The 14,490-nt window shown below is 41.0% G+C and overlaps 1 protein-coding gene across 2 annotated transcripts in view; it reads right to left on the bottom strand.

The window, feature by feature from the left end:
* LOC127437733 (calcium-dependent secretion activator 2-like) overlaps positions 1-14,490 on the bottom strand; it is a 213,107-nt gene that overhangs the window by 93,973 nt on the left and 104,644 nt on the right. For both annotated transcript variants that reach the window (XM_051692847.1, XM_051692848.1), the window contains exon 7: positions 2,609-2,720. In XM_051692847.1, the coding sequence (XP_051548807.1) occupies positions 2,609-2,720 (112 nt within the window). The remainder of the gene's footprint in view (positions 1-2,608; positions 2,721-14,490) is intronic.

The raw sequence follows: 14,490 nt of genomic DNA, 5'->3' as shown, positions 1-14,490 counted from the left end.
CTTTACCTACAGATAATGATGATCAGTGTTTTTATTTTACAGTATGCGGTGTGCTGCCAGCATTAATCTGCCCAATGTCTATGTTCGTCTTTTTGATTACAGTCAGTTTAAGTACAGACGATGCAAAGTATTGGGTGGAAGGGGCTGCACCTGCATCCTCATTAACGACTCTTTCACACACAGTGGACACAAAACAATCTAGCCCACTGTCTAAACTAGGGTTGCTGCGGTGTGAGTTTGTGATGTTTAGATTATCATCTGAGAATGAGAACGAGAATGCAGTTAACTGGTTTTAGGATTATTTGCAAATTTGCTTAATATGCAACAGCACTGAGGCAAAAAATGCATATATCACAAACGTGTTAATGCACGTATTTCTGAGGGATATATGAACGCTAAGGGCAGCCCTACAAAAGAAAAACTAATAAATACACAAAAATTATATAGGTGGTATATAGAGACACTTCAGTCTAGGACACAACACCGCTAATGTGCATCCCGAGCTCAGCGATGTGCTTCAATGTAACCAGAGTGCTTCAAAAGTGCGTAGCCTAAATGTAAGATTATTGTGGGTTCTTCTGTTTACTAACAGCTTACTAAAGCAGTTCGTTGTCTGTCAGACACCCCAACATAAAGAATCAGCAACAGACTTAATACAAATACTGTCCACAACACCTCACAAATAAACCTTTGGACTATGCATAATAACGAGATCATTGCTTACAGCAGACAATTTAAAGTTCTGTAATGACTAAAATTGACATTTATTGTTAAATGCAGTGAATTTGTACACAAGCAATGCTTTAAATAATGATTTAAGATGCAATTTTTCAAAGTTTACTCGCTGATAGTAACTGCACGCAAATGCACTGCATGCTGTCAGCACGAATAAACATTATCACCAGAGCTAAAATATTAAACTTACTAGTTTGTTGTTGGATGACTAGTGGTGCATCCTGTACCATTAGTAGGATGTACATCTTGCTTTGACATCTGTCTGCATGTTTCACATCCGTCGTCTTCAGTCAGTCATTTAAATGCTACCAAACAGCCAATTAAAAATGCTTTTTTGGTGGATATGAGTCTGGATCGAATTCCTCTGTTATATTTTGGAGTCTGTATGTAGTAGCCCCAGTTTCGCGTGAATTGAAAAGTTCACGTTCAGTCTGGAACATCTGGCCAAGCACCACTCGGACACGTCCGTAACCATAGTAACAGCTCCAGTACCCACACATGCACAAGAGTTTTTCACTTTTACTGTAGGTTTACAAAATGTTACGAAAAACTATTTTATATTATATATTATTTATGCATTATATAATATTTTGCCATGTGTAAATAAAGCATTTCATGGTTTTAACCGTGGATTCTAAATTCTTATTCTTAAATTATCAGTGACATTTATAATCATGGTTAAAAACCATATAATAATGGCATCCCTAGTCTAAATTGAATTATACATGCAAAAACTCAAAGGATACATTTTCAACTGCTGATTTTTCATTCAGTTGAATATACAGTATAGCTTCAAATTTTATTTTTTAATATGAAAACTTTAGCCATACTCGTAGTTCTAGCAGTGGTGAACTCTCAGGGCCAGCAAAGCTTTCTCTGTTTGTGTAAATGCCAAAAAAAAAAAAAAAAGAAAGATAATTATTCTTTTTATTTGCCTATATTTTTTATCACATTCCTCTCTCGATTTTGTCCATTTGCAGACTTCTTTAGGGCTTCGTCAAGCTTCGTCTTTTAGATATGTCCCTGCCGAGGCCTTCTAATGGGCCTTGAGTTATGCAATCACATATTTAGTGCTGTATGTATGTAATTTAAGACCGAAGAGTGCGAGAGAAGAGCGATGTTCCGCCGAATATGTTTAACAAGGAAGGATTATTTTCAGTCATTTTATGCCATGCTGACTTCAAAGTGGTCTGAAATCTGGCCGACTAATCATCAGGTATGCACAATGTCCCAACTAGCGAGAGCGGAGCTGCCAACAGCCAATCAGCCAGTCTCATAAATTTAAAATACAGCAATTCTTTCGCCATGTTGTTTGTTGTCATTGTAAAGAATAAACACTGCTGTCACTCCCATTGTGCATGGATTTGTGTGAGAACAAATTTCCGGATGGTAACTACAGTTGGGGAGGAGAATGACTTTGCAAGTGACACACCTGGTCAATGCAAATAGTTCTGTTAAGTAACCACATAAGGCAAGAAACTGTGAGCCTTTAAATGTGTGCTAGTCTTGTAGTGTGCATTTAGCATTAGACTGAAAAACAGAGACAGAAAAGGAGAGAACGAGAGAGAGAGAGAAAGAGAGAGAGAAGGCAGTTAAAGACAGGAGGTAATCGATGGAGGAGGAACAGTCTGTTTGGTGAGAGTCTCTAATGGCGAGTCTCCATCTGTTACTCTGGGAGCGTGAGTCCTAATGACTAGAGATTTCCTTGCTTGGAGCTCACTTCCAATAGCATGCACATATACATATGTGCACACACATAACAGTTCACATACCATCTGCAGAAAAACATCTGTCCCCCAATATCAGCCAACAATTAAGCACATTGTTCAGTTCAAACACAATGGCAGCTTTAAGTAAACCTTGTATTTCTTACCCTGCCCAGCTCTTTGTCCTCCAGAGCCAGTACTCCTGTACTTTCAGTGAAGAGTTTGACTTTGACTGCAGGAAGGGGGTGTGAGGTGGTGAAGTCTCCTTGTGTGCCCCACCTGTGTGAGAAGAAAAAAATCAGCAGCCACAACGGGGGACATACATTTGTATCCTTCTCTTCTCTAGATTTGCAAATAAATTAATCTCTACCAAATATTTATTGATCTTACTTGGTCAAATAAATATGTGGCACAATCAAGTGTTTACATTTATCAGCATTTGTAAGATAGTACATCAGTTGTGATATTTTTCAATCCAGTGCCTATACTTTTTTTGCTATGTAGTGAGCTTAAATATATAATGAAAAACAATTCAATTTAGTTGACGATGAATCTGTGGCAAAGATAATCTGTTCTAGTTTGCTATACTGAAATGTCCTACAATAAAACATATACAGTATATTCTTATAGTCTATAATCAAAATATAACCTTGACTCAACAAGCTAGGCTTGACTCTACCAGCAAGGCCTGGCTTTACAAGAAAGACTCTGCAAGCAAGGCCCGACTCAAGCGGCAAGGCCCGACTCTACAATGAAGGCTCAAATATACTAGCTAGGCCCGACTCCACCGGAAAGGCCCGACTCCACTGGCAAGGCCCGATTCTTCAAGCTAGACTTGATTCTACAGTCAAGTCTCGACTCCACAAACTAGGTTTGACTCTGCCAGCAAGGATCGACTACCAGCAAGGCCTGGCTTTACAAGAAAGACTCTGCAAGCAAGGCCCGACTCAACTGGAAAGGCCTGACGCTACAATGAAGGCTCAATTTTACAAGCTAGGCTCGACTTTACCGGCAAGGCTCAAATATACTAGCTAGGCCCGACTACACCGGCAAGGCCCGACTCTTAAAGCTAGACTTGATTCTACAGTCAAGTCTCAACTCCACAAACTAGGTTTGACTCTACCAGCAAGGATCGACTCTACCAGCAAGGCCTGGTTTTACAAGAAAGACTCTGCAAGCAAGGCCCGACTCCACCGGCAAGGCCCGACTCCACCGGCAAGGCCCGACTCCACCGGCAAGGCCCGACTCTTAAAGCTAAACTTGATTCTACAGTCAAGTCTCGACTCCACAAAGTAGGTTCGACTCTACCAGCAAGGATCGACTCTACCAGCAAGGATCAACTCTACAAGAAAGACTCTGCAAGCAAGGCCTGACGAGAACCGGCAAGGTCCGACTCAACAATGAAGGCTCAAATTTACAAGAAAGACTCTACCAGCAAGGCCCCGACTCTACCGGCAAGGCCCCGACTCTACCGGCAAGGCCCCGACTCTACCGGCAAGGCCCCGACTCTTCAAGCTAGATTTGATTCTACAGTCAAGTCTTGACTCCACAAACTAGGTTTGACTCTGCATGCAAGGCTCGCTCGACTCTACATGCAAGGCTCGCTCCTGACCTTAAAGGCAAGGCATGACCCTACCGGCAAGACCCAACTCTACCAGCAAGGCCTGACTCTACAGGCAAGGCTAAACTTTACGAGCAAGGCTTAAAATCAAAACGTGACACCAAGCAAACCTAAAAGCATGACTTAACTCCAAAAGCAAGACTTGGCTCAAAACGCAAGGCCCTATCACACTGTCACAGATGAGAGAAGTTGAAAGAACATGACTAAAAGCCGCCTTCAGTTATGAAATGTGTGCACATAATTTTGTAAGTGTGTGTCTATGTGCGAGATTCTGAGAAATGATCACTAAAGAAATTGCAGAAATACCATATAGCTCTGTGAAGCTGATAAAAGCCTTTTGCACCACACACCCAACTAACACGCAGTCCAAACCTGTAACACACACACACACACACACACACAAACACACACACACGCACACACACACACATCAGTTAAGCTAACAGTTGCTTGAGGCCAATGTACTTTTTTGGAATGTAGGAGTCTGCATCCACATTTATTCAAGTTCTTCTGCATGGAACATTTAGTATTCTGTTTTCTAAAGCAATAAACCCCTAAAATGTGTTTTGAACTGTCCAATGGCAAGCCAACCATGATTTCTCAATTTGATAAGCAATAAAACTAGGCCTGTAATGCAAATAAACTGTTTTATAAGCTGAGTTTATAAGATATGAGATCGGTATATGATGATGAAATTATCAAATGCAATGTATATGGTTCAGCAGACCAACAGATGGAACGAATTAATCACAAATCAATTTAACCAATATATTCCTTTAATTATGATTTATCACACAAACAAACAGAGACACACACCGTTCACAGCTTGTCTAGACAAAGGTTTTTGTGAAAAATATATTGTGCCTAAGACTTTTGCACAGTACTCTACAGTGCATTCAGAAAGTATTCAGACACTTTCATTTTTTTCACATTTTGTTGTTGCAGCCTAATGCTAAAATGCTTTAAATTATTTTCAATCTACACTCCATACCCCATAATAACAAAGCAAAAAACAGATTTTTGATAACTTTGCAAATTTATTAAAAAGAAAAACTGAAATATGACATTAACATAAGTATTCAGACCCATAACTCAGTACTTAGTTAAAGCACATTTGGCAGGGATTACAGCCTCAAGACTTTTTGGGTATGATGCGACAAGCTTTGCACACCTTGATTTGGGGATTTTCTGCCATTCTTCTCTGCAGATCCTCTCAAGCTCTCAGGTTGGATGGGGATCGTCAGTGGACAGCCATTTTCAGGTCTCTCCAGAGATGTCCGATTGGGTTCAAGTCCGGGCTCTGGCTGGGCCTCTTAAGGAGATTCACAGAGTTGTCCCTAAGCCACTCTTGTGTTGTCTTGGCTGTGTGCTTAGGGTCGTTGTCCTGTTGGAAGGTGAACCTTCGGCCCAGTCTGAGTGCTCTGGACCAGGTTTTCATTAAGGATATCTCTGTATTTTTTGCGTTCAGCTTTCCTTCAACCCTGACCAGTCCCCCAGTCCCTGCCGCTGAAAAACACCCCCACAGCATGATGCTACCACCACCATGCTTCACCGTTGGGATGACACCAAACAGTTCAATCTTCGTTTCATCAGACCAGAGAATCTTGTTTCTCACTGAGAGTACTTTAGGTGCTTTTTTGTGTCTTGCACTGAGGAGAGGCTTCTGTCTGGCCACTCTGCCATGAATCCCAGATTGGTGGAGTGTTGCAGTAATGGTTGTATTTCCTCAAGTTTCTCCCAAGGCCCTTCTCCACCGATTGCTCAGTTTGGCCAGGTGGCCAGCTCTAGGAAGAGTCCTGGTTCCAAACTTCTTCCATTTAAGAATTATGGAGGCCTCTGTGCTCTTGGGAACCTTCAATGCAGCCGACATTTTTTTTGTAGCCTTCCCCAGATCTGTGCCTTGACACAATCCTGTCTCTGAGCTCTGCAGGCAGTTCCTTTGACCTCATGGTTTGGTTTTTGCTCTGATATGCATTTTCAGGTGTATGCCTTTCCAAATCATGTCCAATCAAATACATTTGCCACAGGTGGACTCCAATCAAAGTGTAGAAACACCTCAAAGATGATCCAGAGAAATGGGATGCACCTGAGCTAAATTTCAAGTGTCATAGCAAAGGGCCTGAATACTTATGTCAATGTGATATTTAAGTTTTTTATTTTTAATAAATTTGCAAATATCAAAAATCTGGTTTTTGCTTTGTCATTATGGGGTATGGAGTGTAGATTGATGTGAAAAAAATAATTTTAAGCATTTTAGCATAAGGCTGCAACAAAACAAAATGTGAAAAAATGAAGGGGTCTGAATACTTTCTAAATGCACTGTATATACAGTATATATACACTTACCGGCCACTTTATTAGGTGCCCCTGTACATCATCTTATTCATGCGATTATCTAATTAGCCAAATGTGTGGCAGCAGTGTAATGTATAAAATTATGCAGATATGAGTCAGGAGCTTCAGTTAATGTTCACATCAAACATCAGAATAGGGAAAAATGTGATCTCAGTGATTTAGACCATGGCATGATTGTTTGTGCCAGATGGGCTGGTTTGAGTATGTCTGCAACTGCTGATCTCCTGGGATTTTCATGCACAACAGTCTCTAGAGTGTAAAGAGAATGGTGCAAAAAAAAAAGTCCCATCCAGTGAGCGGCAGTTCTGTGGGCAAAAATGGCTTGTTAATGATAGAGGTCAGAGGAGAATGGCCAGACTGGTCCAATCTGACAGGAAGGTGACAGTAACCCAAATAACCACACGTTACAGCAGTTCTATGCAGAAAATAATTTCTGAAAATACAACACGTCGAACATTGAGGTGGATGGGCTACAGCAGCAGAAGACCCCTCCGGGTACCACTACTGTCAGCTTAGAACAGGAAACTGAGGCTGCAGTGGGCACAGGCTCACAAAAACTGGTTAGTAGACGATTGGAAAAACATCGCCTGGTCTGACAAATCTGGATTTCTGCTGAGGTACACAAATGGTAGGCTCAGTTTTCTGTTCTTGGCTGACAGAAGTAGAACCCAACATGGTCTGGTTGTAGACCATCCGCCTCAAGGTTCGACATATTGTGCATTCTGAGATGGTATTTTGCTCACTACAATTGTACAGAGGGGTTGTCTGAGTTGCTGTAGCATTTCTGCCAGCTCGAACCAGTCGGGCCATTCTCCATTGACCTCTCTCATCAACAAGGCGCATTCGTTCACTGAACTGCTGCTCACTGGTTGTTTTTTGTTTCTCGCACCATTCTCTATACACTCCTAGAGACTGTTGCATGTGAAAATCCCAGCAGTTAGAGAAATACTCAAACCAGCCCATCTAGCACCAACAATCATGCCACGGTCTAAATAACTGAGATCAAAGACATGTGTGTGTGTATATATATATATATATATATATATATATATATATATATATATACACTATATTACCAAAAGTATTCGCTCATCTGCCTTTAGACGCATATGAACTTAAGTGACATTCCATTCTTAATCCATAGGGTTTAATATGACGTTGGCCCACCCTTTGCAGCTATAACAGCATCAACTCTTCTGGGAAGGCTTTCCACAAGGTTTAGGAGTGTGTTTATGGGAATTTTTGACCATTCTTCCAGAAGCGCATTTGTGAGGTCAGACACTGATGTTGGATGAGAAGGCCTGGCTCGCAGTCTTCGCTCTAATTCATCCCAAAGGTGCTCTATCGGGTTGAGGTCAGGACTCTGTGCAGGCCAGTCAAGTTCTTCCACACCAAACTCGCTCATCCATGTCTTTATGGACCTTGCTTTGTGCACTGGTGCGCAGTCATGTTGGAACAGGAAGGGGCCACTTCCCAAACTGTTCCCACAAAGTTGGGAGCATGGAATTGTCCAAAATCTCTTGGTATGCTGAAGCATTCAGAGTTCCTTTCACTGGAACTAAGGGGCCAAGCCCAGCTCCTGAAAAACAACCCCACACCATAATCCCCCTTCCACCAAACTTCACAGTTGGCACAATGCAGTCAGACAAGTACCGTTCTCCTGACAACCGCCAAACCCAGACTCGTCCATCAGATTGCCAGATGGAGAAGCTTGATTCGTCACTCCAGAGAACGCGTCTCCACTGCTCTAGAGTCCAGTGGCGGCGTGCTTTACACCACTGCATCCGACGCTTTGCATTGCACTTGGTGATGTATGGCTTGGATGCAGCTGCTCGGCCATGGAAACCCATTCCATGAAGCTCTCTATACACTGTTCTTGAGCTAATCTGAAGGCCACATGAACTTTGGAGGTCTGTAGCGATTGACTCTGCAGAAAGTTGGCGACCTCTGCGCACTATGCGCCTCAGCATCCGCTGGCCCCGCTCTGTCATTTTACGTGGCCTACCACTTCGTGGCTGAGTTGCTGTCATTCCCAATCGCTTCCACTTTGTTATAATACCACTGACAGTTGACTGTGGAATATTTAGTAGCGAGGAAATTTCACGACTGGACTTGTTGCACAGGTGGCATCCAATCACAGTACCACGCTGGAATTCACTGAGCTCCTGAGAGCGGCCCATTCTTTCACAAGTGTTTGTAGAAGCAGTCTGCATGCCTAGGTGCTTCATTTTATACACCTGTGGCCATGGAAGTGATTGGAACACCTGAATTCAATTATTTGGATGGGTGAGCAAATACTTTTGGCAATATAGTGTGTGTGTGTGTGTGTGTGTGTGTGTGTGTGTATATATATATATATATATGTATATATACACTATATTGCCAAAAGTATTCGCTCACCCATCCAAATAATTGAATTCAGGTGTTCCAATCACTTCCATGGCCACAGGTGTATAAAATGAAGCACCTAGGCATGCAGACTGCTTCTACAAACATTTGTGAAAGAATGGGCCGCTCTCAGGAGCTCAGTGAATTCCAGCGTGGTACTGTGATAGGATGCCACCTGTGCAACAAGTCCAGTCGTGAAATTTCCTCGCTATTAAATATTCCACAGTCAACTGTCAGTGGTATTATAACAAAGTGGAAGCGATTGGGAATGACAGCAACTCCAAGGCCACGTAAAATGACAGAGCGGGGTCAGCGGATGCTGAGGCGCATAGTGCGCAGAGGTCGCCAACTTTCTGCAGAGTCAATCACTACAGACCTCCAAAGTTCATGTGGCCTTCACATTAGCTCAAGAACAGTGCGTAGAGAGCTTCATGGAATGGGTTTCCATGGCCGAGCAGCTGCATCCAAGCCATACATCACCAAGTGCAATGCAAAGCGTCGGATGCAGTGGTGTAAAGCACGCCGCCACTGGACTCTAGAGCAGTGGAGACGCGTTCTCTGGAGTGACGAATCAGGCTTCTCCATCTGGCAATCTGATGGACGAGTCTGGGTTTGGCGGTTGCCAGGAGAACGGTACTTGTCTGACTGCATTGTGCCAACTGTGAAGTTTGGTGGAAGGGGGATTATGGTGTGGGGTTGTTTTTCAGGAGCTGGGCTTGGCCCCTTAGTTCCAGTGAAAGGAACTCTGAATGCTTCAGCATACCAAGAGATTTTGGACAATTCCATGCTCCCAACTTTGTGGGAACAGTTTGGGGATGGCCCCTTCCTGTTCCAACATGACTGTGCACCAGTGCACAAAGCAAGGTCCATAAAGACATGGATGAGCGAGTTTGGTGTGGAAGAACTTGACTGGCCTGCACAGAGTCCTGACCTCAACCCGACAGAGCACCTTTGGGATGAATTAGAGCGAAGACTGCGAGCCAGGCCTTCTCGTCCAACATCAGTGTCTGACCTCACAAATGCGCTTCTGGAAGAATGGTCAAAAATTCCCATAAACACACTCCTAAACCTTGTGGAAAGCCTTCCCAGAAGAGTTGAAGCTGTTATAGCTGCAAAGGGTGGGCCGACGTCACATTAAACCCTATGGATTAAGAATGGGATGTCACTTAAGTTCATATGCGTCTAAACGCAGATGAGCGAATACTTTTGGCAATATAGTGTATATGTGTGTGTGTGTGTGTATATATATATATATATACACACACACACACACACAGGAGGCCAAATGTTTGGAATAATGTACAGATTTTGCTGTCTCAGAAGGAAATTGGTACTTTAATTCACCAAAGTGGCATTCTACTAATCACAAAGTATAGTCAGGACATACTTTGTGATCTGAAAACAGCACAATCACTATCTGAAAAAAGTCAAATCTAGACAGGCCCCATTTCCAGCAGCCATCACTCCAACACCTTATCCTTGAGTAATCATGCTAAATTGCTAATTTGGTAGTAGAAAATCACTTTCCATTATATCAAATACAGTTGAAAGCTATTAAATGAAGCTTAACATTGTCTTTGTGTTTGTTTTTGAGCTGCCACAGTATGCAATAGAATGGCATATCTTCAGGTCAATATTAGTTCAAAAATGGCAAAAAAGAAACAGCTTTCTCTAGAAACTCGTCAGTCAATCATTGTTTTGAGGAATGAAGGCTATACAACGCTTGAAATTCCCAAAAAAAAAAAAAAAAAGAAGAAAAAAAAAAAAGAAAACTGAAGATTTCATACAAAGGTGTACACTACAGTCTTCAAAGACAAAAGACAACTGGCTCTAACAAGGACAGAAAGAGATGTGGAAGGCCCAGATGTACAACTAAACACAAGGATAAGTACATCAGAGGCTCTAGTTTGAGAAAGAGACGCCTCATGTCCTCAGCTGACAGCTTCATTGAATTCTACCCGCTCAACACCAGTTTCATGTACAACATTAAAGAGAAGACTCAGGGGTGCAGGCCTTATAGGAAGAATTGCAAAGAAAAAGCCACAACTGAAACAGAAAACAAAAAGAAAAGGTTAGTGTGGGCAAAGAAACAGACATTGTACAACAGATAATTGGAAAAGCATGTTATGGGTCTTAACCCCATTGAGCTTTTTTGGGATCAGCTAGACTGTAAGTGCCCGACAAGACAGCCACATCTATGGCAAGTGCTACAGGAAGCGTGGAGTGAAATGTCAACTGAGTATCTGGACAAACTGTAACTCTGCAATAAATTGAATGGCATCTATGCTAATATTATTCTATTTGTTTCCGTGTCTCAACCTCGGGACTCCTATCCTGAGGTCACCAGAACCGGCTGGATCCAGCTCCATTCCTGCTTGGTATTGGACTCCACTGCTACGTGTCGCTGTGTGATGACTAATAGCAGCCGGTGCCAGCCAGACGTCACTTCAGTGTATTATGATGGACTTCAGAGGATGAACTGATGCCAACTCCAACCAAAAGACATGGGATACTTCATATGCCATTGCCTGAACCTTGGACTTAGGATAGACCTCACCTAAATTACCGGCCAGGTTGAACTGCGATGCACCTAACTGATTTCTGCCTGCATCACCTCAGCCTAATGATGGACTACACTCTTGAAATGGAATATATAGACTATCAATTAATTGCCAACAAAACCCTTCATCTGCCAACTAACAAAGGACAATGCATCTATGTGAACTTCTGCAGTAAATCCAGGATGGACTTCAAAGACATTAGTCATTAATCTTACAGTTCTTACTAAATCTTTGTTTAAACACTGGCCCTTAACACTTACTTAGTTTAATAATTTTAAACCATGACTTGCACTGCACATAAGTAAGTAATATTGGCATTATATTCATGCTGTTAGCCAGAGGGGAACTGGCCCCCACAGTGAGTCTGGTTTCTCCCAAGGTTATTTTTCTCCATTAAACAACATCTTATGGAGTTTTGTGTTCCTTGCCACAGTCACCTTCGACTTGCTCACTGGGGTTATAAATACAATTATTATTTAATTACATATTTTTAAACACAAATCACAATCATATTTTATCAAACTACACAATGATGACTCTAAGGCATTATAGAAATTACGGTTTTATTTTCTGCTAATGCATAATCTTCTGTAAAGCTGCTTTGAAATGATGTGTGTTGTGAAAGGCGATATACAAATAAAAATGACTTGACAAACTGACAGCTAGAATGTCAAGGATCTGCAAAGCTGTCATTGCTGCACATGGAGGATTTTTTGATGAGAACTCTTTGAAGTAGTTTAAGAAGTTCCGAAAAAAAAATTTTTCAAATTGTAATAGTAATTTTTCACGTTATTAATGTCCTGACTATACATTGTGATCAGTTGAATGCCACTTTGGTGAATAGAAGTAACAATTTCTTTCCATAAGAGCAAAATCTGTACATTATTCCATATAACATTTGGCTAGAAAGATACAATAGATAGAGAGAGAGAGAGCGAGAGCGAGAGAAAGAGCGAGAGCGAGAGAGGGAAAGAGAGCGAGAGAGGGAAAGAGAGAGAGGAAAAGAGAGAAAGAGTTTAATATTTTTAGCAGAGGTGCTTTAGTTTGCATGGTAAAACCCTCTAGGAAATGTATCTTAAAACCATACACATTTAGTGGGACATATTTTGCCCTTGTGTGCAAATGGGGTCAGAGTAACACGAAACCAGCCTGATTACGCAGGATTTCCTTGGACAACCCACTGTCTAGTCAATTTTGAAAATATGTACTTTTGGACATCACCAGTCTGGGCTTCTGTGTGATTCCTGCCTGGGTGTCTAACACCCACACGTTGTTAACTTTTCTTTTCCTAGAGTGAATTTTGGCTACAGCTGGTGCCAGAGACAGATGAGAGATCCTGTCTACTTCAATTTGACTGACATTGTCTAGAGCCCCAAACAGCCTTGGGAAGCTCCATCAGTGGTAGGATATTTTGGGAGGCCTGTTGGTGTTATTGGTCTCAAGCTGACCTCGCACTTCCCAGAGGCTGTCCGAATACCCAAAGGAAGGAGGTTGAACGATTTCTTAAGTTAATTGTTGCCAAGGAAACCAAGCAAAAGTTAGCATCAGCAACTAACAAAAAAATCAGTACAGTTATGCTTGATATTTAAATCACAGTAAAAAATGTTTGTATTGTTTTGTTTGCAAAATGCTCATTGTGAAATTATTAATAATGTTAAGAGCTCTTTTAAAAGGTCTCTGGAGAGCTGCTATGAAGCGCGTCTTAGAACTACAGTTGTTTAAACTATGCTTAAAAAAACAGCAAAGGCAAATAAATAAAAATAAAATAGACAAAAATGAAAAAAGGGGAACATTTTTGAAGAAAATATTTTTTATTAGGCTTTCTTTTATAGCTACCTAACCTCTTTGCATATAAAAGGAGAAACAATGCTTACTTATGGGTTGCGGGTTTGCTGTCAGCCGCTGCCACATTGTAACATGTTGACAATACAATCTGTGCTAAAATGTACCACAAAAACAGCATTTTCTTCTGGCATTTAGGAACAGTATCTATCCAAATTCCTAATTTTAACAGATGGCTTTTTCAACTGAGGAGGATGTTTTCAGTATTAAAACGTACAGCATGTCTGCACCGTTCATCAAACTGTTATTTCAAAAGATAAATGAAAATGTTATTTTTTATGGTATGAACCCTTTAAGAAAAAAGGCGCCACATGCATGGTTACTGGGATCAGCAAGAACCGATTCCTCTGTGCTAATTAATGGCATACTGCGAGGTCACGTGAGAGTTATCTGATATAACCACATGACTCCAGCATGTGATGGCATAATAAACACACTGAAATTATCTCACACGCCACTGATTCACCTTGATGAGTAGACTAAAAGTTATATTTTAATTTGTGCGCACACTGGAGGAAAATAAGTGTGAATCTTAGAAATATAATAAAGATATTTAAAAAGTAGTCTGCATTCGTAGTATAGGCAGTAAATAAAACATGAATTCTGTGCTGTTTTTTAGTTCTGTACAAAAATTTGAAAAAAGTTTTACATATTATTAGGACTGTCAAAATCAATCAATTTTTTTTTAACCAAATTACAGGACAAACCAAATAATTAATTGAATTAATCACAATTTATCGCATATCAAACTCCCCCAAATAATGCATTATTGTGGCAGATGAGTAAGTAAACAGTGAATACATATTACAAAAGGTGGCTTTAGAAACACATACAATACAGATATATTTGGCTGCTGCATCATGCTGTATTCTTTGCATCTCACGAAATGAGTGACTACTTCTCTTCAAAAACAAGTTTAAATTTGAAAAAATGAGTCTTGAGAGCTGTGCGTTCTGTTCTATTCTCTTGCACATCATTACGCTGTTTTTAAAGAAAGATTGCATCCTATGTGAACAGTTCCTTATTCATTCTGTGCTTCCTGCTCTCTGCAAGTGTGGTTTGGTGAAGCGCAGTGTATGTAAAGGGGTTGTGCCGACTGCTGACGTGTAAAACATGAGTGGTGCTTCTAGCTTGATTTGTTCGAATGGTAGGAAAATCTCTTATTACAGATTTAATGTACAGGTCAATTAATTAAATCAAAGCATTATTAAGTGAATATTTTTATCACATCATTGTACTTTCAATAAAAGTAAACCGAACTAAATTAACTCATTAAAATATT

This window comes from Myxocyprinus asiaticus, chromosome 48 (assembly GCF_019703515.2).
Source record: "Myxocyprinus asiaticus isolate MX2 ecotype Aquarium Trade chromosome 48, UBuf_Myxa_2, whole genome shotgun sequence".
In the NCBI taxonomy this organism is placed as follows: Eukaryota; Metazoa; Chordata; class Actinopteri; order Cypriniformes; family Catostomidae; genus Myxocyprinus; species Myxocyprinus asiaticus.
Note: the sequence above shows the minus strand (reverse complement) of the source record. Positions and strands in the feature narration are given on the sequence as shown.